The 26667-nt window shown below is 38.1% G+C and overlaps 5 protein-coding genes across 5 annotated transcripts; 2 read left to right on the top strand and 3 right to left on the bottom strand.

Annotated features, from left to right (window-relative positions):
* Positions 1-2289: 2289 nt before the first annotated feature.
* On the bottom strand, positions 2290-5997 carry L(2)k10201 (lethal (2) k10201). Its single transcript, XM_071720888.1, has 3 exons — positions 5651-5997; positions 5153-5354; positions 2290-5084 (listed from the first exon to the last, which is right to left on the bottom strand). Exons 1-3 carry the CDS (start codon positions 5788-5790, stop codon positions 4644-4646), a joined length of 783 nt encoding a protein of 260 aa, XP_071576989.1. The 5' UTR covers positions 5791-5997; the 3' UTR covers positions 2290-4643.
* Positions 2547-4241, top strand: Gt (transcription factor giant). The gene has a single exon (XM_071720879.1). It carries the CDS (start codon positions 2547-2549, stop codon positions 3549-3551), a length of 1005 nt encoding a protein of 334 aa, XP_071576980.1. The 3' UTR covers positions 3552-4241.
* Positions 5998-6605: 608 nt separating the features above from the next.
* LOC139781948 (uncharacterized) lies at positions 6606-18312 on the bottom strand. Its single transcript, XM_071720830.1, has 3 exons — positions 18138-18312; positions 17966-18031; positions 6606-7180 (listed from the first exon to the last, which is right to left on the bottom strand). The coding sequence occupies exons 1-3, from the start codon at positions 18231-18233 to the stop codon at positions 7088-7090; spliced, it is 255 nt and encodes an 84-aa protein (XP_071576931.1). The 5' UTR covers positions 18234-18312; the 3' UTR covers positions 6606-7087.
* On the bottom strand, positions 7524-12098 carry LOC139781938 (uncharacterized). Its single transcript, XM_071720823.1, has one exon. The coding sequence runs from the start codon at positions 11216-11218 to the stop codon at positions 8006-8008; it is 3213 nt and encodes a 1070-aa protein (XP_071576924.1). The 5' UTR covers positions 11219-12098; the 3' UTR covers positions 7524-8005.
* Positions 16520-17869, top strand: LOC139780173 (uncharacterized). The gene is made up of 2 exons (XM_071718700.1): positions 16520-16668; positions 17171-17869. Exons 1-2 carry the CDS (start codon positions 16657-16659, stop codon positions 17390-17392), a joined length of 234 nt encoding a protein of 77 aa, XP_071574801.1. The 5' UTR covers positions 16520-16656; the 3' UTR covers positions 17393-17869.
* Positions 18313-26667: the final 8355 nt, after the last annotated feature.

Genomic DNA, 26667 nt, shown 5'->3' with positions numbered 1-26667 from the left:
CGACTCCACGACGGTGCGTCGTGAAGACCACGACTGAACGTGCCCCGGGTCCTGTTGCCCGTGTTCAACAACTTTGCGGTGAATTCCACGCTGGAGGTGACATTAATTTATTTTTATTTAGCAAGTTATAAAGATTTAATATTTTTAGATAATATATATTTTTCTTTTCTTAGACAGGATATTTAATTTGAATTTGAAGTTAATTATAAACTTTCATGCGTTTCTCTCTCGAAGTATTTTCTTTCAATTATTCGTCGCTATCATCTTGAATCAATTGTTTCTGATAAAATTGTTACATCATCTAATCGATTTCCAAATATAATATCGATAATCCTCTGCGCGCATTAATATTTCATGGTATAGTATACGCAGCAAATCATACGGACAACATAAGTGTGCGGTACTGGATTTTTTAATTATAATCTATTATATTATATTATATATTTATAATTTATAAAAAAGAAAAGAAGAAAACGGCACACACTTTATTTGTCTCTAGCAAAGACAGAAGGGAATCTTTTCTTTCAGTATATAAATTTTTAGGTTTTGCAAAATAAATATATGTGTTATAGATATAAGAAAATATTAGGAAATAAAATAAATCATATTGCAATAAGACTGTGGAAATGCCCCTTCGTAGGCGTCATCGTGTGTTATTTCAAACGTTTTGGAAATTGCCTATGATAGAATGGGCACGTGACATTTCTGATTTGACCAACAGGTTGTATAGTTTCCCCACTACTTTTCCTAAGAAGCACGCTTAGGGCCTCAAGGGGTGAGCTATATAAAGCTTCTCCAACCCCGACCGACACTAGACGGAGTTAGAGATTTGCCTAGCAAACATCTTACGTCGAGGTTCAAAATCCAGTCGCTTTTCCTAAGTTTAACATTGAAGTAATCGCGATCGCGATAATCGAGTATAACAATAAGGAAACGAACGTATTGTCATTATGGTAGTGTTGTGCTACCAGTGGTAACCTTGGATTAAACTTGGATTATTAGGTAAGCGTATTTACAAATTGCAATGGAATTCCATCGAATGATATTATTTTTGCACTTTTTTAAACTTTAAAAATAAAATTTTCAAAGATCTTGTGTTATATATAACAAATAATTTAAACAATTGAGAGAGTTATGCATGAAATATTAAAATTATTTCTACCTTTTCAACAGATCGTATTTTTCAACACAGTTTGATGGGTAAATTCGACGATATGTAATGTATATATAAATAAAAACAGTTTTGATATTTTATACATAACTCTCTCAATCGTTTATATTATTTTAAATTGTTCTATCGAAGGAGATGTACTTTCTTCACGTGTTAAACCGCAGTTAATAGAATTCTAATCATTTCGGTCATAAGTCGAATCTGTCCCTAATAATGTAAGAAAAAAAATTAAAAGTCTTATATATTTGACACGGAATAACTTGTCTAACGGACCTAATTATGCTTTACGATTATGTGTGTGATCTATAACATGTGCTACCTCGTTATCGCTCGTACATTTTTAAGTCATACATATCTGAACGTTGCATTCTCTCACGTTAATTTCATTTTATAAATAAGTATAGGAAACGTGAATTTAGTAAATTGTTTAGACATTTCCGAGGGTTTTCTTTTTCCCGTGTAACGAATAGATCGAAAGCTTTATTAAGGGCCGGTTGTTCCAACCTACTTATTGGTAAGCTACCTGATAGTTAAAACATATGTCTATCTTTGTACAATGTAAAGGATAAACAAAGACGTACATATGATTCAACTATTAGGTAGTTTACCAACAGGCTGGAACAACCAGCCCTAAAAGAGAAGAAGTTCAGTCATTTATCAATGTCTGGGACGCAGTCGCACGCATTTTGATAAGAATTCCCTTCCATAAGTCTCCGCCACGCCTTCTTCTTAAACGGCCTCGAATTATTGGTCAACTTGACGAGGAGGCGTTAAGGAAGGACGACAAAAGTCGAGTGTAAATGCCGCATCAATACGTGGCAGTGGCACGATTTCCGAGCAATAAATTTACCTGTGTAAATTAAATAAAATTAATAAATAGATATTGCACGGAAAATTTGTAATCATGGAATTATATTGGTAATAGTTACTCAGACGATTCATTAATTTTTATTATATCTTAAATATAAATTTGAAAGAATTCGAATTATTTGAACAGTATGAATTTTCGAACTTTAAGTATGAACAAAATTAATAGTTTGAACTGTTTTTATATTTATTGTTACATAATTTGTACTTCATTATGCTGGCGAATTAATATGAAGGATACATCAGTGGAATAAAATATATTATTACTCTTTTATTTGCATTAACAGTTGCATTTGTATTTGGAACTTGAATGACTACGGAAATGATTAGGATTTTATTGAAAATGGCTTGACAAGCTTTACGTTAATATAACAGATCATTTAAAGTTTCAAATATTTTTTAGTGTACATCCTTCAATTTTTTACAATTTTCTCATTCGACGCACATATACGCAATACCTGACCTAATAATTAATAATTTCTAATCTTTTTGTAGCCAATTACAAACAATGATGCACGGTATTATGACCAATTATAAACAAGACTGCGGAAAGCATCCATACTCGTCTGAGCAAAAGGACGGCTTAGACTTAACCGTGTTTGCTCTGGACCTACGCAAGAAGAACGACGTGAATCGCGTGTCGTCTGACATACACAAAATAATGAACCAAACTATTGACTTATCGCAGGCTAGAAATGAAAAACTGCGATGTGACGAAATAAATGTCAAAGAGAGGGATGAACAGGGGGGTGAGAGAGATGAAGGAGATGGACTGTCCGTCGAGGGTGGTAGTAGTAGCATGTTGTCGCCATATTCCGAATCAAATTCGCCGAAGACTGAATCTGTGGACTACTACGAAAATAGTAGCCAATTGAAACATAACGCGACATTAACAAATATGTGCGATACCCCGGGCGTAACGATGACGACACTTCAGCAGCTATCGCGACCTGTACTTCCGAACGAAGCCGCGAAAATTCCAGTAGCGATGCCAATGCATGTGCCACTTCTGATGCACAATGAAGCCGAAAGAATAATTTCGTTGCCAGCGCACACACCAACACACACAGAGTGCTCGACGTCTACGGATGTGGCATTGATAACATCATCGCAGGGGAAGAAAGCGCCGAGACCTTTCAAGGCCTATCAGAAGAACTTAACACACATCGCGCGCCTTCCCTACGATCATAACTCGGATGAGAGGTACGCGATGTTCCGTAAGAAAATGCTCGAGAGCATGCAAACGAATCCGTCGAATTCTAAAGCGCGCAAAGTGTCCAAGAGCCCTGGATTGCCTACTAGTACCGTCGATGAGAAAGACGCTGCATATTGGGAAAGGCGAAGGAAAAATAATGAAGCAGCGAAGCGTTCCAGGGAGGCTCGGAGAGCCAAGGAGGACGACCTCGCAATCCGAGCGGCTTTCCTCGAACACGAGAACCAGCAGCTGAGGCGCGAGCTGGAGAATCTCCAGCTCATGTATAAACATTTGTATAATAGTTTGTCGATAATTTAATTTTAATTTAGCTTTGAATTATTACTACGGCATGTAATAATGATATATAACAATGATATCATAATTTATCACGATACGGTTTTCGATTGCAAAGAATATATTTAAATGCTTAGTATAAATATCATGTATATATATATTTTGTATATTTATCTAACATTTAGCATATAATATAACTATAAACTATATAAAATATAGTTTGTACATACATATATATGTTTTTTTATACATATAGTATGTATGTACGCATACTATATTTTATATGTGCTGCATATGTGGTATAATGTTATGCATATGAGTATGTATATTGCTATTATCCAACATAATTCTTTGCCGTATCGTGAAAATATTCACAAAAGAAATTTTTGACAGATTATTCATTTCTTGCGTAAATATATCTTTCAATATTTTTCTTTAAAAACTAACTTAAAGTATTTATAAATTATTACATGTAAACTCTATATATACAACCACATGTGATGTCCTGATATAAAAAAATATAAGTTGCGTCATATAAGAAATTAAAACTGAGAATGTGTGTGGAGTTATGCGATAATTTATATATGCTTTATTTATATAATCGACCCTGAGCAATATTAATAAGCAATATAAATATAATATTGTCCTACTTTTGCAGTATAATTTAAAAATTAAAATTTTTTCACAATATATAAAATTACCAGAACAATTTATTTGTGCAAACAAAAGTATTTGAAATGTGCTAAATACTGTGTATCGACTTAAAATAAGTTTTAACCAAAGTTTAGTACTTTAATAAGAGTTAAGAAATTTGTAAACATTATTATACACGTATTATACATATTACATAAAAAAAAAACAATTTTCGTCTTATATGTATAATTACTGTTTTGTAACACTAACATATTAAAAATATATATTTGTATTACATATAATTTGTATAATTTTCTTTGTACAAAAATCTTTTCTTATATATATCCTACAAATATAATTTTAAATATGTCATAAGGCAGTATTTCCCTAATTTATCTATAAAAGAAAAATTCTTAGGATAGTTACATACAAATTTTTCGGACCATTTCGTCAATAAAATTAAAAATTAGATCTCGTATAGCGTCAATTAGGCAATGTATCTGCAAGTTCCATCATAGTGTCTGATTCGAGAACATTCTTTTCTTTACTTTGATTATTTGTAAGTACCTTCGAAAAGGATTTTTGTACTTGCCTAGGGATAAAAGCTAATGGTGTTGTTTTAGTTTTGACAGTAGATGATGAAATTGTTTCTACGCTATCATTATTTTTACAGACTGCACCGGTGGTATTTTTCGTAAACATTCTGCTTTTCTGATTTTTATTCAAGATTACCTTAGTAGATTTTTTCTTTCCTTTATTACCAACAATATCAAGATCCATTTTATTTGATTCATCTTCCTTGCTGTAACACGGTGTATCGTCAAATCGATATTTCTTTGGAAATTTATGTACTCTAATACAATGTTCCTTCCTTTCCATAGGATTGTTGAATTTTACGTCACATTCGGAGTCATAACATTGATACTAAAAGAATATTATATTAAATACAGTTATAACACTGATTCGTGCAGAAGGATAGATCTTATAAGTACCATGGCTTGCTTCTCCGACAAGACTTTGAAGAAGGCATCGTGCGTCTCCTGAATATGAATCTCCAACAGCCGTGAATTCGGCCTGGACACCTTGCACTCTGTACAAGCGTATCGATGCGAGCTATTGTAATGCATTTCGTAATCGAGCAGCGTTTGAAAAGTGTTCCTGCATCCTGGGACGTAACACGGGAATTCCTTGATCCTGGAAATGAGATATCACCTTTATTTTTCACTGCTCTAAATCAAGTGGATACGCACACGACCACTCCTCTTCTATTGCAATAGAAATCAAACAGTTTTCAGATTAATTTTTAGTCGAGAGAAAAAAAACTAAAAGCTTCTTAATGTCTCCTCGAAGTCTCCAATACTTTGTAGGCTTTGTAGAATTCTTTAGAAGAGAAGTCGTCGTGCAAGCGTGGAAGATGTGGTGTTTACAGGACAAAAATAAGCTTTTAGGTTATGTCGGCATTACCTTTTTAAAGAGAAGTCCGTACTTACGCTTCGTGGCAGAGCTCCTCGTCGTCGTCGATCGTGACGCCCTTTTTCTGGAAGACCTTGCAGACCTTGTAGGAATCCTCGAAGAAGGGATCGTTCACAGGACGAATTCCGACCCCCAGCTGCTGGAGAACCTCTTCCATAGCGCGTACAAATTAGACACCGTATAGACGATAAATGCAGCGCGTGTTTTCCTTGAGGACCCGATGCAATTATATCTATTAATTATTATATTACGTTTTACGTTCACGATATCGAATCGATGTTTATTTATGTTTATTATTGCCTATATATCGTATATGCCGCCTATAACGATGCACACCGAGCGCCGCGTAGCGAAGTGCAGCTGCATTCACGACGTTCGCGGGCCGAGGCGCGATCCCTCGACTTTGATTGGCTACCCGTTCGGTGGCACCACTTCGATAATCGAAATTTGAACGCGGAGCAATCGTCGTAAAAATGACGAGACCCCGGTGTTACGTTCCGCGACGTCCGCGACGTTTCGCGAGGGAATTTCGCGGGAAGGTGTTCGCATCCGCGAGTGAGAATCGGTAACGCGTGTCGGGCGGCGACAACGAACTCCATCAGCTGGTTGTGGCTCGCCGCTCGCGCGGACATGGTGGCAAAGACTGCTGTGGAATTGTGGATGTGGCAAAGACTGCTCCGAATTGTGCTTGAACCTTCGCAATCCAAGGGGGTGGTCCATCATGGCCGTGCTTCGATCGCGATCGAAGATGTACTTATGTACCTCGCGTACGCGCGTCCGCGTATCGTCTAAAGTATTTTCGTGCGTGCGTGCGTGCGTGTGTGTGTGTGTGTGTGTGTGTTTGGATGCTTGGATGATCATTCGAGGTGCGATCCTGAGAGGTGTCTTCTGGATATTCGGAGGGACTGGAGCGGGGCCGGAGTCTCGACGTGCAGATTGACTGGCAAGGTAGGTGAAACGAATTATTCAATGTATGATATAATGTAACTTTATTAGCATGGATACAGCGATAGGCGTAAATTGCGAGCGACACTGGACGTAGATACAGTAGGGAGTAATGAAGGCTATTTGAGTCAGTTAAAAAAAAAATTGATAAAAATTTTCGAGATAGAAAGGGGGGTGTTTTTCAATTTTCAGGGGGAGGCTTTTTGACCTTTTGCTTTATTTTCTGACTCAAGTAGCTCCTCTTCACCCCTGAGACCAACGCAATTTCGAAAATTTTAATTCCCGATGCCATTTGTACGAAGAAAAAAACGTTTTATTCGCGAATGAGCTTAAGGTTCATTATTGCGCGTAATAGACACTCGAATACGAACATTATCGATCCTTCGATAGAGATTGACGAATAAGCGCTACGCTGGCATCATTATAATTTTATTTCGTTACGAAACCCCACAGAACGTAATGATAAACGTAATGATAAATGCATATTCGCGACTCCCGAAATTAATTCCTTATTCAACCAATAATCGCGTCTTCAGGTTTTCCAATATTTCGGCCATCCTGTTCTCTAGGTCGTTCCTTTTTTGTCTCTCTTCTCTTTTCTCCTGTAACACACGTACAGAGAAAGAATATTTTGACGTATAAACAAGAGTTGAGCGACGTAAAATATTTTTTAATCTTACACGAAACCTTTCTAGGGGAATTATGAATTATTTTTTAATAAATATTTCATTTTAGACACATACACGTACCATACTTTTATCTTGATTAAAAAAAAAATTGATATTAAATAATTAGACTGCAGATTCGATTTCTATCATGAGAAATATTTTGAAGAGCGTTTCTAAAATAAAATTCAATTATTTCTGGTTGTATTAAAATATCTAAAATTCTATAATTTATTCTATGATATAAATAATTTAAGATAATTATAGAATATTTGAAATATCGAGTTTAAAAAATCTTTTTTTATTTATATGATTTAAAATGTAGAATGTTCGAAGTATCGAATTGAAAAATCTTTTCACTTTTTTTTTAAATAAAAAAGACTTTCGCTTGTGTGTGTGTGCGTGTATTTGTGTGTGATTTTAGTCTATTAATAGTCTGCACAGACTATTAATATTATATTATGATAAGCTTATTTATAATATCTTAATTATAATAAATTATACATTTCTTCCTTTTCTGTATTACATATTTTACGTGATTCTTATGAAAGAGAATGACAGAATAGAAGAGAACTGTTAAAATTAAAATCAGCTACAACTCGAGAACTTCGTGCCAGCAACAGAGATGCTATATGAAACATGTGACGAATTTTCCGTGCCGTGAAACAGGTTTTATTAGTTGCGCGAATCAACAAATTAACAACGTTTCGTCGCACACCAATAATTTACTTGAAATTATTTCTACATTAACTAACATTAGAATCAGAGCTTGCGTATAAAGTCCACGTAGTGGATCGGCCCGTTTGGCATTAATTGCCTCCGTTCCGACACCCTCAAGGTCGTCACTTTGTTCCGGTATTCCGTGACTTTGGCTTTCTCCGGATTATTTTCCGGATCATCGGCGTCTTTCGCGATACTCTCATCATCGTGATGATAAGCGATCGGCGGTTCCGGTGCAACGAGCACGTCCGATTCCTCCGCAATTTTGTCATTCTCCTCGACAACTTTCGTCGCATCGCTGCTTTCGCTTCCGAAGTTGTAATCGTCCTTGCTGAAGCCGAAGAAATCGTGCGCGCTCTGGGGATCGTCGAACGGTTTGCTCTTCGGGAATTCTTTAGGCTCATTTTTCAGGAATTCTTCAGGCTCATTCTTCGGTTGCGGAGTCGTTGCCTTCTCATCTTCCTTGCGACGGTTCTGTGGTCGTACACTCTTTCGTTTCCTCAGCAGCCGTGAATGACGCGGCCTTTCCGACGGTCCGCTCTGCGCGTTTTGATTTGCAGACGCAATATTCTGCGAATGTACGTAGACCGGTCGAGGAGCTTCCTCGGCCGTATTACTCGGCACCTGCGGCCGATATACTCTGTTCGACCAGTTTTCCACGTTAGGAATTTGACTTCTTATCTCAATATTAAACGGTTCTTTGACTTGAGGAGCGCGCTCTCCCGAAATGTATCTGTAACGATCGAGAACGCTCGCCGGAACTTCCTGAGGCTGATAGTAATAGTCGCGAGGGCTCTCTCTATTCGTGGTCTCGTTCAGATTGTATTCAGTGATATTAGGCTTCGTTTGGATAATCTGTTGACTGGCGCTTTGCTGAGCAACGTAGATTTGATTTCGCGGATGCGTAACCTCGGCGTTCGGTTGAGGAATTTGATTTCGCGGATGCGTAACTTCGGCGTTCGATTGAAGAATTTGATTTCGCGAGTTTACAGCTTCGTTGGAGAAATAATAAATATTGTAGGGATATCGATACGGATATGCCGGATTACCAACGACTACGATGTAACCGGAAGGTTGCTCCGAAGACTTGTCGTTCGCGTCTTGCGTCGCGACCTGGTTCACGACATGTTGGTAATAATTCGGGGCGTAGTTCTGTGGATAATAGTTTCGCGGATTTGGCGGGATGATAGCGTTCGCGGGTTCCGTGTTGTCGAAGGCGTAGTCGAAAGGCGGCGGCCACACGTGCAGCTCCTTGTGCTCGCCCTCGTGCAACTGCCGTGGTCTCTCAGGCAAACCGATCTGCGGAGTCAGGTCCTCTTTGAGAACCGTTCGCGTGGGACCCACGTTATCCTCGCTAAACCGGCTGTCCGTCGATTTATCCGCCTCTTTGTAGTTCAGCTGTCGCGTGGTTGCTTGCTGTACCTTGTCGTTCGCGTCGATGTAGCGCACGGGCACGACTAGAGGCACGTATCTCGCGAAATCGACCTCTACCTGCGACTTCGCATTTTCTAATCTCGCGACATCGCGATTCGGTCCGGTCGGTCTTCTCGCGCGATTATCTTCCTTATCACGGAGCCGTCCCGTTTTAGGTCCTCTCGATCTTGCCGACGTACGATTTTGGGTTCTCTCGCTCTCTCTGTCGTTTCTGTCCGCCTCACCCTCGTCATTCAAGTCGTATTCTTCGTATTTATTCTCCGGCAGGGCGTATTCCTCCCTGAGCTTTTGCAGCCTGGTCAGGTGCTCGTCATAACCATCCTCGGCAGATGTCTCCCTCTCATTTTCTTCCCTCGACGCGTCCTCGGGGTGAGCTCTTTGCGAATCGTACGCGTCAGCTTGAACGTACGGATGCTTGAACATACTTAAGTAACCGGCGATTCTGTCGTCTTCCAGCTTCTTGTTGTCCAGCACCTCACCGTAGCTGTCGCGGATCACTTCGGGATTATTTTCGTGGAAGTAGTCGCCGATAGGCAACTGCTGATTGTACCTCACTTCCGGGTATTTGTCGATATCTTCAGGTTGCTTGTATGCGTGTCTGTTGGAATGATCGTCGTAATTCGGATAGTCCTCGCTCTCCTCTTTCTCGTTCTTTGACGGTTGCTTCGGAGACTCGTTTGAGAGATTCTCCCGACTGGTATACCCCGCGGAATCTTCATCCTCCTCTTCGTCACGCGCTAGTTTTCTCCCTTCCGTTGACTCGTGCTTAGAAGCGTACTCTCGATTTCGACCAGCGATTGCCTGCTCGCGGTTCCTGTATCTCTCGTTCATTTCTTCCTCATTGTAGTGAGCAGCTTTATCGCGATTTCTTTCTTCCTCCTGCTGCTCTAGCTTTTTGACGCGCTCTTCTTGTTTGCGTTGCAGCTCGTTGCGCCTGTCGTTCTGCTGCTTATTCCGCCGCGGCTCATCGACGAACAGTTGATGACTATGTTTGTCCACCGGTTTCTTCACGTCCTTCTCATCGTAAATATCCTTATCCTCCACCGTGTATCGTTCTGTGTCCTCATTATTCCTGTATACCGTCTCTTGCTCTTTTCGAACCGGCGTTTCTGTATTCTCGTTTGTGCCGCTCGTGATGGAGACAGTCGGGGAGGGATATGATAACCCGAGATCCTCGTGAGGCGTTCCGACTGGCAGAAGTTCGGGCGCGATCGGCAACGGGATCTTGACGAAGAACGGCGCTAGCAGAGGCGGCCTCGTCTGCGTGTTCGTCCTCGGGTCCACCGGAATCTTTGTAGGAGCCGTCGGGGATCGCGGCGTCGTCATCATAGTCGGCGCTGTACTATTTTGACGACCGTGAAAGATCTGCTCGTATCGCTGAAGATGTCCTATGATATTCGAATTATTGCCGAAATTCAGCACGCCGGTGAACCTGATGGTTTCTTGCTGCTTCGGCATTGTGGTGTTCTTCGCGGGCCGAGAAGATGCAGTTTGCTGTTTTACATTGACATTCGTCTTGGACGAATTGGACATTGCGGCGGGACTCGTCACGTTCGGGTTTGGCAGTGAGGCGAATTGAATTGGAGTCACCGTGTATCCAAAAATCTGAGCCAGTCCTGATAGCAGAAGACCGAGAGCCCTCTTGTCGCGAGGATTCTCCGTGGATTGTTCGTCGATTCCATCGGTTTCCCGTATAGAGATTCTCGATAGATCTTCGTATGTCAAGGGTTCCGCTGTTAATTCGGCGATTTCCTCCGGTGGCATCTCGGACGCGCGCGCGATGCACAGTAGACATAAGATAAATATTCTTGCATATTCCATTGTGGAAGGCACCTAGTTGACGTTCGAAAACAATCGCATATCGCACATTAGATCAAGCTATGTGTTAAGTCACTTTCAACGATGAAAACGGAGGCACTTTACTTATTAAATGAGCTTCTTTTAAAATCAGTCTTTACTTGAAAAATTCACATACGCTATTTATATTTTACAGTGTCTTAAGTTACGAATCACTATCATATTGTTTTTACTTGGAAATGAGCGATAATTAGTTACATAGACAAATGACTTAAAGTTCGGTCGTGAAAAAGATTATTGCGCGATAGCGCAGCCGGAGAGATCGCACTAAACCTTCGTGTCCCAGAACTCCACGAGGACTGCCGGCCGATTGCGGCTGCGTAGCTGTCATTAAACAATGATTTGACGGGCGGGGATAAATTTTTGCATAATATCGGAAAGAAATGCCGAGTTTCTCTTGAATTGCACGGGCCCACTCGTTGATTTGCGACAACTGAAGCGGTACAACGCAATGAGCGCGCGGGAACGAGCGAGGTACGGGATAGGCGCGCGAATAAGTTGGTGTCGCCGCCGCGAAAAGAAATAAACGCAAAACAAAGTAGACGCGCTCATGCGATTCCAGATAAATTCTCTCGTGGTTTAATTGCACGCTGAAAAGTGATACGCCTGTTGCAACATTCCACAATTTTCAAAAGAACAGTACGGCTAAACTGGACCCGTAACTTTCCATCGGTAATTATGTTTGGTTTGAAAAAAGAAATGAAAGGGGGGGCGAATTACTTAATAATGTAATTGTTATTCTGGGAATAGCCGTAGCGAGATGCAACGAATTATTATTCTTAGTTTCTTATTAAGGAGCCAATTGTTTACTCTCTATTCTAGTATTTTTAATTCTACAGATGAATGTTACATTTGGTTCATAAAAATAAAAAATATTTTTTTATTTATAATGCCCCAGAAGAAAGTTTGAACTGACTAAACCAACTATTAAAATTATGACAGACTTGTCGTGCGTGCTTTCATCTGTGCATTTTTTTTATTAGCTTCCTAAGTGAAAGGAGATTCACCGGTGCGTGGTACAAGCGTAAAATTAATTTGTATTTGCTACCGGCATCTTGGATTCTTAACTTACTATAGCTTGTCTAATAAATGCAAAAATATCCCTATTTGTTCCGTCGGGAATCGCCAATGTGAAGAAAAATAATTGTTCTCGTAACAAACTTTCTTACATCCAGGTCGACGACCTTATAATTTTAGAATCTAAAACAAAAAGCGAATATTATTAAGAGCAACACCACCGTTATTCGAATTAATCGGTAGAGAACCGATATTGATTTCGGTGAATTAAAAATTTACTTGCCAATGCATATATATATAAAATTTATATGAGCTTTCTGTTTTAAAAGTACTACATTTCGAAAGAAGTGCGCTCTCCGCATTTTAAACTTGTGTAATAATAATAATGAAGTGTAAAACGGAGAACACAGACTTTTGCATAACGCATAATGCATAAGCATAAGAAAATTGATTAGTCTATTTCCTTATGCATATGTATATGGACAAATTTTCTTATGCTTACGCATTATGCGTTATGCAAAAGTCTGTGCTCCCCGGAGGGCATTGTGTAGGTATTGCTAAGAATTTCTGGTGTATTAGCAGGCATTGGTGGGCATTAATCGGCATTATTAGGCCTTGCTGGGGCATTAATGTGCATTATGCCAAACATTATTAAATTACTGGGCACAGTTACGCTTTATTTTTTAAAAATATAGCATAACAGTGCCTATTAATAATTGTTTGTCAAATGTTATATTTACAACACGTAAAAGAGCGTTAATGTTGAGTAAATTATATAGAGGTTATAATGCCCCACGCATGAGGCATTGCGATCAGTCAGCGATCGTCATTTCTTTACAATCGCATCTTACATCGGACGTGTAGTTCGGACGTATACTTCTATAACATATATTTTAATGTCTGAATTAGTGTGTTTCTGTACAAATCTATTGTTAAGGTAAGAATCAGTTCATATATTGTAGTTTGAATATTATTCTTATGAATATACATATGATATATACATATGTATAATGCTATAAAAAATACTGAGGAATTAGGTATGAAAATAGAAAGTGCGATACAGATTGGAAATTTGTTGATATCCCTTTACAAATGTTAGAAGATATTAGTCGCAATAAAGCTTATCACAATAAAAAAAGTGTGCAAGTAGAAACTTGCATATTGCTTCCTCATAGTTTTTAAGTGTGCAAGTAAAACTTTGCACATTACTTCCTCATAGTTTTTAAGTGTGCAAGTAATATGAGAAAGCAATGTGCAAGTTTTTATTTGCACACTTAAAAACTATGAGGAAGCAAGTGCAAGTTTCTACTTGCACACTTTTTTTATTGTGATAAGCTTTATTGCGACTAATATCTGTTATATTAGTCGATATCTCAAAATTTACGAAAATTAGAGCAACCACGGACATTTCTAAAAATAGCCAGAAATCGGTAATCCCTTCACCGATCCTTGCTAAATTCAATACCAACCTACCTTTAATGATACTCTATCTATAAAAAAAAATTAAGCTTGATATCTCAAAATTTGCGGAAATTAGAGCAATCACGTTGATTTTTTTAAACAGAAATCGGTAACCTCTTTATTATAAACAATTTTTATTAATTCTATTATATTCTTCAGTCTTTTCTACCCCTATTTCATATATAATTCTTTAAAATTTGGTTAATCAGTTCTTGAGTTATAGAAATTTCAGTAAACTTGACTGTTTTTTTTAAACAGAAATCGGTAACCTCTTTATTATAAACAATTTTTATTAATTCTATTATATTCTTCAGTCTTTTCTACCCCTATTTCATATATAATTCTTTAAAATTTGGTTAATCAATCAATAATTCTTTAAAATTTCTGTTAAAAAAAAACAGTCAAGTTTACTGAAATTTTTATAACTCAAGAACTGATTAACCAAATTTTAAAGAATTATGTATGAAATAGGGGTAGAAAAAACTGAAAAATATAATAGAATTAGAAATAGATCGATATCTCAAATATTGAGAAAGCTACAGCGTAAAACACTTTTCTAAAAAATGAAAATCTTCTTAAAATCCATACCGGTCGATAGATTTTAATAAAATTAGAGGAGAACATACTTTCTATGATACTCTATTTGTGTATTAAAATTCAACCCGGTATCTAAAAAATTGTAGAAGTAGATGCGTGTACAAAAAATCCGCGCGCGCGCGCGCACACGCACACACACACGCACACGCACACACTCACACACACGCGCGCGCACACGCACACGCACACACACCCGCGCGCGCGCACACACACACACACACACACACACACACACACACACACACACACACACACACACACACACACGCGCGCGCGCACACGCACGCACGCACGCACGCACACACACACACATATATACATACTTCCGGACATTTTTTACTAATATGATTTCTCGACATTTTGGAACATTCTAAACCTATTTTCATCAAAATCTCGAAAAAAATTTTTTTTACCATTACAAAGCTTCCTCATGAGGAAGCAATAAAGAACATAAAATATTATATATTACAATGCATATACTACTTTTTTATATTGTATACACTATATTTTCTAAACACAACATAATCTATCTTTGAAAAAAGGCATGAAATTCGTGCAAGTTCTTGTATTAGGCGCAACTGTTTTATAATATTATAGAAATGAATTTGTATCGATGAACGCGATGTATTTATCTGAACAAAAATTTTTGATATTTGATCTTTATAATAAAGAATTTATTTAAATGTGAATATCTGTAGCAGAACATTACATAAAATATGCGTGTTCACTCACGCGAGCATTTCCACAAAAATAATGACGTTACATGCGACTACAGTCGACTGTGACAGTAAAAAGACGGGAATTTACGACGGTCTTGCGAAAGGTTGATGACAGTAAATATCAATTCGAGGTATCGTTTGTCGCGTCCAGTCAACGTCGACATGACCGACCACGACTCACGAGGATGACAACACGTTGCGTTTGTCGGACGTTTCCTATCTTAGGCTTTCGCAAGTAGGCAGGAGTATACAACCTGTTTTCTTGACCAGAGAAAGTCGCCGTTTCCTAACGTGGTGACGACAAAACCGCGTTAGGACGACGATCCGCGAGGGAGGGATAGAAATAAAAAACTCGCGCCGCGCGTTTAAGGAAGGGCTCGCGCGATTGCATAACGTTCTTAACGCGCTCGATATTACGTGACTTCGGATGGACTCGGAATACTTCATGAACGATGCAATATGCAATGCGAACGGGGCAGTGCTACTTTAATTGAACAGCAATGCGAGCGACGCGGCTAATTTATCTCGTTTAATGACATTTAATTCTTAAATATTCAAGCGTGAAATTGAGAATGCACTTATTTTCGTAACTGTTACCTATTACGTTAAGAATTAATATGGCAATGTGGCGAAAACTCAGCTGTTGCTGAATGAAATCGATTAGTACGGTCACGAACAATCGCGAAGGCGAATATTGCATACGAAGCAAAAATTTCACGGCATTATATCGTAATCTTACTACGTGGCGGCACGCTTTCATTCAATTCATTATCGGTTGCATATTGATTTTTAATAATAAATTGAAAAAATTGCATATTGAATTTTTCTAAAATCTCTCGTGATAGAATTTAATTAATTTTATTCTGAATTTACATAAAAAGTAAATTAAAAAATGTGGAACTTTTACTATAATGAACATGTTAGTTTTTTCACAAAGCATTATTAATTACTTAAGAAGGGAAATTGTTCTTTACTTAAAGAGTAATATTGTAAAAGATTTAGAAGCAAAATTCTCTAAAATTTTCGTTGAAATCTCATCTTACCATAATTTTCTGCAGTATTCTTTCTTTTTTTCACAGAGATCGTCTCGCGAAAGTGAACGATCACAATATAACGGTGACAGCTCGTCAATATTTTTTGCTCGATTCTTTGTTATTGTGTGAAAGTATAACATTTTTATTCCTTACTTCAATAATTAAGAGGACATTCTCTTCCTTTCAACATCGTATTTAGAATAGTATAATTCGTGCAATTTTATCTCATAATTTTATTTGCATTATATTTGGATATTTTTTGTAATATATTCTCTATATCGTAAGAAACAAGCGGCAAAATAATACTCTAATTTCTCCTTTATCCTGCATACATCGTTAGTTTGAAGAGATAACTCGTGATACTGTTTCGTGCAATCGTTACGTCGTTTAACGATTCTTTAGATGGGAGTGGTCTTGCCGAGTTGTTAGTCGGGATGCTAGTTGTACGTGCGCGCATACCGGTGGATCTAGAATTCACCATAAATTTAGCAAACGACTTGTGTGAGAAATCTAGTACCTATAAAAGAAGTGTCAACCCCTTAGACGCTATCAGTTAGTGCGGAACATTCTTAACATGAAGCTGCTGGTAAGCCATTTAATTCGTGTACAATACGGTTGAAAGTTAGTGAATTTTTGTTAATTCGATTGTGCGCGAAATAACATTTTCAATTAATCATATTATCAATCCCGTCGTCGGTCTTTTTTTTATATACTCGGAAGATCATTTTTTAAAATAAAACATGACTAAAATGTACATATTTCGGAGAGACTACATGTACTTAGATATATAGATATAAATTTACGAAGAGCGAAATTGCATTTTGTGTTATCAAAAGATAGTGCGTTATAATTAATTTCGAAAATCTGCTTATTAACAAGTTTTAACGAAATTTCGATCACGTTGAAAATAAATACTATATATCTTTGCTTGAATTGTTCATGTCATGTTATTATATTTATTGTATTACTGATTGCGATACGTTTTAATTAACGAAACGATCGTCCAGTTTGGAATATCTCGCGCAGTCGTTCGCTAATTATGGTGATTCACATTCGGATTGTCGACGATTATCGATAATTGTTTTTAGCTTTTGTTGTCGTTGATCGGATTGATTCTGGCCTCCGGAGACGAGAGTCTCTTCGCCGAAAGTACAGCCGACGGCAATGACGTATCGCCGCAAGTGACCACTGTTCTTCAAGCTCAACCGAGCGCTCAGGAAGTCATAGGGGAAAAGAAACTGGGGAAGAGAAGCTACAGTTTGCTTTCCGTGCCTTACATACGCACTTACAGTCCCGTGTTGCCGTGGTAAATAGCACAGATAAATATCTTGTCAACGGCGCGAATGTAAAAATCTCGAGACAGCAATTTGGCGCTGACAGTTGATTTATACGTTCGATTTCTCAGGTATCGATTGGGCGGATTGAGTAGCTACGGATTGTACGGCTACGGTGGGAATCCGGGCGGCTGGCCGTTGTCGTACGGTGGCTTGCGCGGTGGTTGGTATAAAGGGTGGTAAATTTCGAGATTGAAGTATGCGACTGTCGCTAGGAAAGTACGCATCGATTTCTTGGCACCTTTTTTTAACATTCGATAATTTATGAATGTCACAGTTATCGCATGATTCGTATAATATTTGTTGAGTTATTTGTGAATACGTCGGAGAAAGCAACGTGACAGGACACGTATCTACATTTATTTTAAATTTATATTTTATAATAATTGTTAGTAGGTGGTTATGAAAATTTTATATATTCGTGGTGCCAATTAGTTATAATCTTGTGTTAATTATAAGACACTCGATCACTCACACATAAAAGATGGAAACATTGAAACTAAATAAAGAATTCACGTAGAGAGAAGGCCAAAATTAATTTGCGCCTACCTTTAGTCGTTTTTCTATATAAGTCGCCAGTATTTCTTCGCATATGGTGAGATTCTTGTCTGTGTCCTGTAATAAATAAAAAACGAAGTCTTTCTTAAAATCGTCAAAAGGTCATTTGTTTCACAAGCAACAAAGAAAAGTAAAATTTCAAGTCATTTGTTGTGCTATAGACCTTTAATATGTTCGTCAATTCTTTAATCTTTTGTAATTTGACTTGCTCTTGGTTGATGGTCCGTGGAACGTTGCACATTCGGTGAGGTTCGTACATTTCAAGATGCGAGACAGGTAGTCTGACGGTGCTAATGGTTTTAGAAGTGCATGTCACTCGTTTGCTGCAGTACGACGGACGTGTCCTCGTGCGCAAGCTACGCAGAGGGTTGCTTAGAAACGAGACAGCAACAAATATCTTATCGGTTTTTAATTAAAATATTGAACGTTTAGCCTTTTAATTTCTAATTCTACTCTGACGAATAATAATTTTATTACGTGCGTCCGACAATTGTAATTTTTTAATTTATTTGTCGACTTATAATTAGATTAAATATCATCAACCGATTTAAGAGTTTCCATCTACACAGTTATTATCTGTATCTACAGGGAGTATTGAGATTCCCTTGACTCTACCCGGTGGATAAGTTATCTCTCTTCCGTATTTTATTTTATCCGTTTATTATTTTATCCGAATATATGCTATATTTTTATGATTTTTAATAAGATAATAGAGGAGGAATATACGTTTGAAATATGAATAAATAAAAAATTTGTATGAATAAAATATTTTATTTATAAAGTTTGCCTAATATCGAATATCGCAATGATAGATTCCTGCGTTATCTTACTACTTGTCTCCCTGTTCTTTGTTAGAGGGCAGCCAGAACTTACATAAAATCGATTCTGCCACTTTCCCGCAGGGATGACTGATCCGCGCAGTCATTTGGGCTTAGCGAACCCACGGACCCGAGCTCGATATATTGCGAATACTTACATACGTTTACACTTATATGTATATACACTTTTGAGTAATAATGCTATAGACATTCGAGAAAACAATGGAAGCAAGATATAATCTAAGCTAAGAAAAATAAAAAGAATAAGAATAATAAAAATAAGAACAAGATTCATATACATATTTAATATAATTAGCAAAATAACAAGAGTTAAGAAAGATAGTTCTATTTGTGTTCCTTAATTTAAAAAATGATTCTGCCACCGGTGCAATGACATAATATAAATGTCGCAAAAATAATATTTAATTACAGATATTCAAATTGATAATTAATTTAATTTAATTGCTCATAATAAAAATGTGAGTTAGGATATTTAGGATGCATTGTACAAAAACAATCAAGATTTTTTTTATTAACTTTAAAGCAACAGTTATATCTAGCGAATCTTTGTCAGAATGGAAATCAATATCTCTTCAGAACAAGTTAGTTATAATACTTTTATTTAAAATGCCAGTTTGCACTTTTAAAATATTATAAAGTAAAGGGGATCGTAGTCAAACTTCACCGCGCGAAAGTCAAAGATCAACTGGATGCATATTTTGTGGTTGCGCGTTTATTAGCTCCATTGTGAACAGTGACAGAAAGAGGGAAGAGCGGCAGCATCTCCCTCCGGATGGACCAGTTTTTTATCCTCCGCAACTGACCGTAAAAAATCCGAAAATGAGAGTCAAAGGCTAACTGGGTGCGTTTTGTGGCACGGTGTTTGTATACGTTCGAGTGGACAGTGGTCATTGTTCCGGGGGCAGCATCCCTCGTCGGATGATGGACCAGTTTTCTGAACGGGCACGAGCCCGCGATGATGAGCCAGAATAACCCGAAACAGGACCTCTCGTTACGCGAACGAGAACAGGTTTCGTCGAACGGGGCGGCCACGAAGCGCAGCCTGTCGGGGAAAGACAGCTCGTGATCTGTATCAAGTGGAAACTGGTCCATAGTTCGGGTCCCCAGTTCATCAGCTCGGTGTCGTCCACGTGCGATCTGGCCGAGATCAGAGATCAGACTCTCAAGAAAAGCCACGAGCTTCAAATACGAGAATGGGAACAGGTTCCACTGAATAAACGGGATCACGATCTTCAACCGCGCATCGGAAATGTAGAGCAGGTGGAATGTTTAGATCTGCGAACGTGGTACGGGAAAATTTCTTGTTTATACCTTAATGTAATAGACTTGCTAGAAAGTAATCGATTTGCCGTGCACAAACTTGCGTTTATTGATTTAAATGGCATATAAAAATATGAAGTGCAAAATACGTACAATTACTTATTGAATACATTATTTACTTTGAAAGAGGAGTAAATTAAATTAGAAAATTTAATTAAAATATGTTTTTTCGCAAAGCGTTGTATTGTGCCATGGCCGTATTATTTAAATTACTTAAACGCTCTATTTTAACGTATAAACGTATAAATATATTTAACTATATTGAATAAAAGTAAAATCGCGTGTTTACAACAATGGAATAATAATGATAATAATAATATATAAAACGCTTCTATAAATTTTAATAAATAATTAAATAGTAATTTATAAACTCGTAATTTTGAAATGTAATTACTGACAGAACCGCTAATTTTTATGGCCTGCGTATTAATAGCAGCCGCCATCGCGGAATCTTGTATTATATTTTTTGAAGAGAGAGCACTGCGTCAAATGAAGAATACGATAAAAGGGATTGTACTCTGAGTCTGGGGACAAAGAACACGCAGCACTCAATCAAAAGGACGCGAAAACAAAGGCCGATGACGTGTGTGTCACATGAGACGTCGAAACCAGCCCACATTGGCCACTTCTTTCATCTGTCCATCACTCCCTGTCCTCTAAAGAGGACGCTTCTGAAAGAGGACATTTGCGTTTCCGCGCTCGTACCAGCCATTGTACGCCTTTATCGGCCGTTTCATGCTCTTCTCCGTTGGCAGTTCGCTTCACTGGCGACCGTGCGTTCGGTCCCAGGGAATGCATATCTGACGTGGGAGACGAAATAATTGCACCGCTGTACCTTCGGTTGTAATCGGTCTTCGCGCTATCAACCCGCAGCAATTGATATTTTAATTTTTGTGGAAATATTAAAAGATGGGCATTAAAAATTACAGTGGAGACAAAAAATATCTGGTCACTAGTCTCTTTATTAAAGTCAATTTGTTACAATTTAAACGAGAGAGAGTACGTACTTTATAACTTACTATATTGATTTAAAACTTTAATTTTAATAACATTGCACATTTTTGCTTAGCTATGAATGTTATGTTAAATTTATGCTGCTAATTCGTATTAAATAAGAGCTGGCTTTTTGTGAAGGATTATATTTGTTGGTGAACGAACTTGAAGAATGCGTAAGTTTGACATGGCGACATGGTTTAATGAGGGATGTTGGAGGAGAGGCTGGTAAATATGAGCGGTAGAAAGAATAGCGAAGGAAACTTCCTCTGTCGAGTTAATTTCAGCTTTGGCTACGAGAACCTGATGTTTCCCGCGGGGGGCCATGAAAGGGTCTCGCTACCTACACAGCACATTACCTCCATTCGTATCGGTAACGAGGTCGACTTTACTCCGTAGCACTCTTCCTCCGGGACAGGGGGGGGAGGGTGAGGGGGTCATAGATGCGCGCGTGGTATTACCGGGACACCCCGTATATAGGGAGGGCGTATTTGTTTTACTGCCTGGCTGCCGGCATTGGTTGAGAACGTGCTCCGCATTCTTGAAATCGTGCCACCCTTGTTACGGCATAGACTCTCCACCGTCGTTCCCTTCGCTCCTTCACCTCGCCATCAAACCCGGCTCTTTTCCTCGTCGCCGCAACCATCATAAGAAGGATCGTCGTCGATCCGCCACCCCCACGTCCTCCCCCGCGCGATCGTAAAAAATTCTTAACTCCTGTAGTAGTCTCTACAATATGCATATAAGTACGCTATATACAAAACATACTCTACAAGATGTTTCTGAAATCGAGAAACATCCATCTGTGTTCGCCGAAGTTTGCTGAATACGTTGCAACAAGATACTTGGTTATAATAATAAATATTAAGACTAAGGTACAGATCTTCTATTATTTTCAAAAACTAGCTGTAAACTTTTATATCACTTCCTACTTTATAATAACATAATGACGATAATAGATCTATTTCGAAGAACCTGGAGATCTAAGAGATACATTTTCGCACTTGGCGTTGTAATCGTTAATAAGAAAAAGTCGTTGAGATCGCGTCATTAATCTTACAGTCTTTGCCGCTGTCAGGATCAGCATTAAAACGGGAAGATTGTCTTCATCCCTTTCTTCGATGAGACTATAAAAATTCTTAACCCCTGCAATGGACACGAAGAATGCTTCTGCAAAGACAGTGGGATATTCTTCTTCTGATTCGTGAAGAAAAACTCACTGCACTCGCTATTCTTATAAAATAGTCCTTTTAATCTAATTGCGGTACTAAAATAAATCACTGGAAAATATATTTATTTATTATAGTTTGTTACTATACTTGATTCAGATACAATTAGCATATAGTTCAATTATCGTCATTATTACAATATCTTTTTTATTAGTATGATTGTTTAAAAGTAATGTTTACTCTTTTTTTTAGACAATTCTGCGTACTTTTAAATCCCTTGACAGCCACAAGCAACATTACTTTTCACTATTCTATCTCGTAAAATTGTTATCTCCTTTAATGGTCGATCGGCTCTCCTCGAGTCATCTCGGTCGGCGCGGGCGTCTGATTTCTCGATAACGGCACATTGTCGTGCAGACACACAGTCGTCACACTGCGGACTTTAGACTATCTCGGCAAGACGAGAGAAACGGAGCAAAGGAAGAGTCCGGCGATTTCTGCCGATCCTAATTTACGGCCGGGATTTCAGGCGTTTATGTCTTTCCGATAAGGTCGTTCACGCAGATGCCAAGCCTGCACCGATGGATCTTCTTCATCCTGCGCTCTCCCCACTTCTTCTTACTCCGTTCTCGTCGATTCTCGCGTGTCGATAGGACGCGACGAAATGTCAGAGCGGAGTTCGTCTTACGTCGTTCGTCGTTAACGAGAACGGGTAGGAGCGAGGTGTCGATTCGTCAACGAGGCGCGATCGCGTTGGACTCGAGAAATTGCCAGCCATTCTTTCACGATTTTCTGCCAGAAATGATATTGATCGGCGCTCCACGATCAATAACATTTCTGGCAAAAAATCGTGGAAGAATCGCGTAGATTTAACCGCTTCTTGCATAATAAAGCGCGATCCGTGATGTCTCGAGAGGTGCCCAAATAAAAATCTCTTTTATCATTTATTGAGAGCCAATATCGTCCTGTCATATTTATTTATTAAAAAGTAATATCTACGACGTGTGACTGTTTGTAGTGCTAATTTTAAACGGATAGAGCTGCGTGTAAGGAGACGCGAAGCGAATTGTTTTGGACTTCTAACCGATCAGATCGAATCCGCAATAATATTTGTTTAAAGGACAAGCGACCGGAGATTCGCTTAAATTGGAAATTTTGCCTTTTTTCCGTCCACGGGAGGGTGTTAAATTCCCTGTGAGATTCGATTGGTCGGCGTTTTGCGACGGGCACAGATTTCCTGTCCGGAAGAATCTATAAGATGGGTTTGTTCACGATTTTCTACCGGACTGACGTCTTCTTCAGTGATTTTTCACGCTCTGCCAATCCTCAGATCAAGTCAGATGTATATTTTCTTCGTAAACCAATAATAACTGCACAAATGAATATAATTTTTATTGTCGATAAATATTAATTACATCTAATATGACTCAAATATTATTAACCTATAGTAATTAATTAATACTGTGATATTATAAAGCAGATCAAATGTTTTAAATATTATACATTCTCCAATATATAAAATCTGCTTCAGCAATTTAATATAATAATACTAACTTTATAATATCACATTATTGATTAATTACTATAGGTTAATAATATTTGAGTCATATTAGATGTAATTAATATTTACCGACAATGAAAATTATATTTATTTGTGCAGTTATTAATGCAATATAAGAAAGCATCGCATTATTGTATATCAAAAGTAAAAAAAAATCTAGCTTTCGACTTATAAAATAATTTAATATCAATATCATCTTATGCAAAAAAATAATAAAGATAAATTTGATTTTAAAAGTTTTAATTGCTGAATATGATTCAATAACTCATTTAACGTTAAGTCAGATGAGACAGTATCCCCTATTCGCGGGTCTAATTCGAATTTCGAATTTTTGATATAAGATGTGGTCTTTGACCGGATAATCGTGTAAAGCTCGTTAATTATTGCTAGGTGGCCTCGCGAGTTAGGGATTGAATCAGAGAATCGAAACCGAAATATTCATGGATAGAACTCGTCGTCGAGTAGAGTCACAGCGAAATACAAAAATAACTGTCTCGTGACGTGTAAAATCATTTTGCGTTGCAGAGTATGTCTAAGTATATAACTGATTGATTTGGAAAAGATACAATAATTGATTTATAAAGTTTCGCACCTATTCTTACATTTTACTATATTTATCTTTAAAATAATCGAAATGACATTAGCATATCTATATACATTACATTTTATACTTTCGTATACCGATTATTATATCTGTTATAATTCATTGTTACATTTTTTTAACATTTAAATATATTTCGAAATCACTCTAAAAATAAAATTTTATTAAATTATTAAATTCTATCAAACTCAGAGTTAAATAAAACGATATGTTTTGTCTAAAAATATGATATTTTTAATTACTGTTAAGATACAACAAATGCTTAAACATTTTTATTATATAAAAATTAAATATGAATTGTGGCTGAAATAATAGATAGAAGGAAAATATGAGAAGCTTAGAACATTATATAAATGTTTGTAACGTACAAAGCAAAGTACTGTATTTTTGTATATTTGATTAAAAATTCAGTTCTTAATATATTCAAATAACCTATATAACAATCATCTATAATGTAACGGGCACTCCGTTTCCTACAACTAGGTCAAAACGAATTGGCCGAATGAATGATTAATTCGGAACGATTAATTTGATCTTCGACGAGACTCGACGCGCGCGAGCGCTGACAAGACTCGTTCCTTATCGAAGGAACGCGAATTGTAAATTAGGCTATCGGTAGACCCACACTTCTTACTTTCGGCCGCTATTCTGCGACGTCGACAAGGGGGTGCTCGCTAGGGTAGGAGGGGGTCGAGATGGCCAGAATTTATAGCGTCTTTGCGATGGGACCGGGATAGAAAGGGGGTGGGTAGGATGAGGCAGAGCCGCCCCTCAGACTCAATGTTTTCTGCAGGGAAAGTCGGAAGTCGAGCCGAACCCTGGCCAGGACTAGCCGTCTACCATACGTCTTGCTAACAGACCGAAGAGGTTTGGTCGTCGAAACTGAGACCAAAAAAATCCTGTAAAATTTACCCGTCGACTTAGCGAGCGCTTCTGCACGCCGTGTTTTCTATTACAACGTCTCAGATCAACGTTCTGAATTTCGTGTCTTAAATCGATGCGATATGGACAGAATGCATTTTCGAAGCGTTTCTAGCGCGGACAATTGGTGTCCGTTATCGGGTAGATTTAGTTGGACGAGCGGGTCCCTCCATTTTCCGAATGGACTTCTGACCCCACCATCCCATAGCGCACGGGGATGCTTTTTATTAGACTCCGCCAGGATCACCCGGTATACCCGATCGCGCGCGCGCGCGCTTGTGCGCGTATGCAGGCTTGTGTCTCTGTGTATGTGTATAAATGTACGCGCGTGTTACACGTAGGACGAGCTCGTATATGCGAAGGCAGTGGCCATGTTCAGGGTGGAGGGACAGCCCCATTCGCTAAATTAACTGCGTTAGACCGGGGCCCCGGAATTCTTTACGCTTTCCTCGACCTACGACCGGCCATTTTACGCTGGATCTCGCGACGGAAACGATCGTCGTTCTTCACCCTCGATTTTTTTTTCATCGCATTTTCCTCCACTTACCACGTGTAATTCCCCCCATAGGAGACGTGCGTCGGGCAGATTTACGGCGGTATTACATTCGGCGAATTCCGTGTTTTTGCGCTTTGATGATTTATCCTAAATCATTGTCATCACAATTGATTATGATTAAGAATTAGGTTAATGGAATTAATAAGGAAGATAAATGAGAATAAAAGAGGAATGATGAAAATTAAAAATGTACACATATGTTAAATTTATTATAACTAACAATTTTAATAATTACTGCTAATATAATTATAAATAACTTATTTTTTTATATTTTGAAGAGTTGAACGCGCGTGCGGTGTTTATGGTAATTATTAATGGCACACGAGTGTTTTAGGATGGGAGTAATTTCTTTGCGAACTATTCGAAAAGAGGCGAAAGTGCATAACGCGGGAAACTTAAGTAACGATTTCTCTAAGAAAGTTTCACGCGGCGAGACTTTAAAGCCGAGCATCTGAGACGGCTTCTTAATCGAATCACTAATGCTTGTAAAATCTTTGTTCGAGACTCCTTAAAGAGAAGGAGATGAAGCACCGCGCGCGACCGAGAGTAAAAGCGTTTACTATGAGTTGACGAAGTACCAGACTGAAAAAATGGGTTTACTCTTACCGACTACGAGAAGCCACAACGGCAAACCTTAAAACTGCAAATATTAATTACACGTTACGTGACATAATTTATTTTGTCTATTAATATAAATATATCTGATTTTTTATGATACAAAAGTAGCGTACTT

This window comes from Temnothorax nylanderi, unplaced genomic scaffold, assembly GCF_030848795.1.
Source record: "Temnothorax nylanderi isolate EJ_2023f unplaced genomic scaffold, tnyl_v1.0 TNYL_tig0007_pilon, whole genome shotgun sequence".
NCBI lineage: Eukaryota > Metazoa > Arthropoda > Insecta > Hymenoptera > Formicidae > Temnothorax > Temnothorax nylanderi.
This window is presented reverse-complemented; position numbering and strand designations above follow the sequence as displayed.

Bases quoted from the DNA above. Each gene is read 5' to 3' on its own strand.
- Gt (XM_071720879.1), top strand. From the start codon at position 2,547: ATGATGCACGGTATTATGACCAATTATAAACAAGACTGCGGAAAGCAT.
- LOC139781938 (XM_071720823.1), bottom strand. From the start codon at position 11,218: ATGGAATATGCAAGAATATTTATCTTATGTCTACTGTGCATCGCGCGC.
- LOC139781948 (XM_071720830.1), bottom strand. From the start codon at position 18,233: ATGTACGAACCTCACCGAATGTGCAACGTTCCACGGACCATCAACCAA. The intron at 18,032-18,137 runs GTCTATAGCACA...TATTTATTACAG, and splicing joins AATTGACGAACATATTAAAG to GACACAGACAAGAATCTCAC. The intron at 7,181-17,965 runs GTAGGCGCAAAT...CGTGTGTTACAG, and splicing joins ATATAGAAAAACGACTAAAG to GAGAAAAGAGAAGAGAGACA.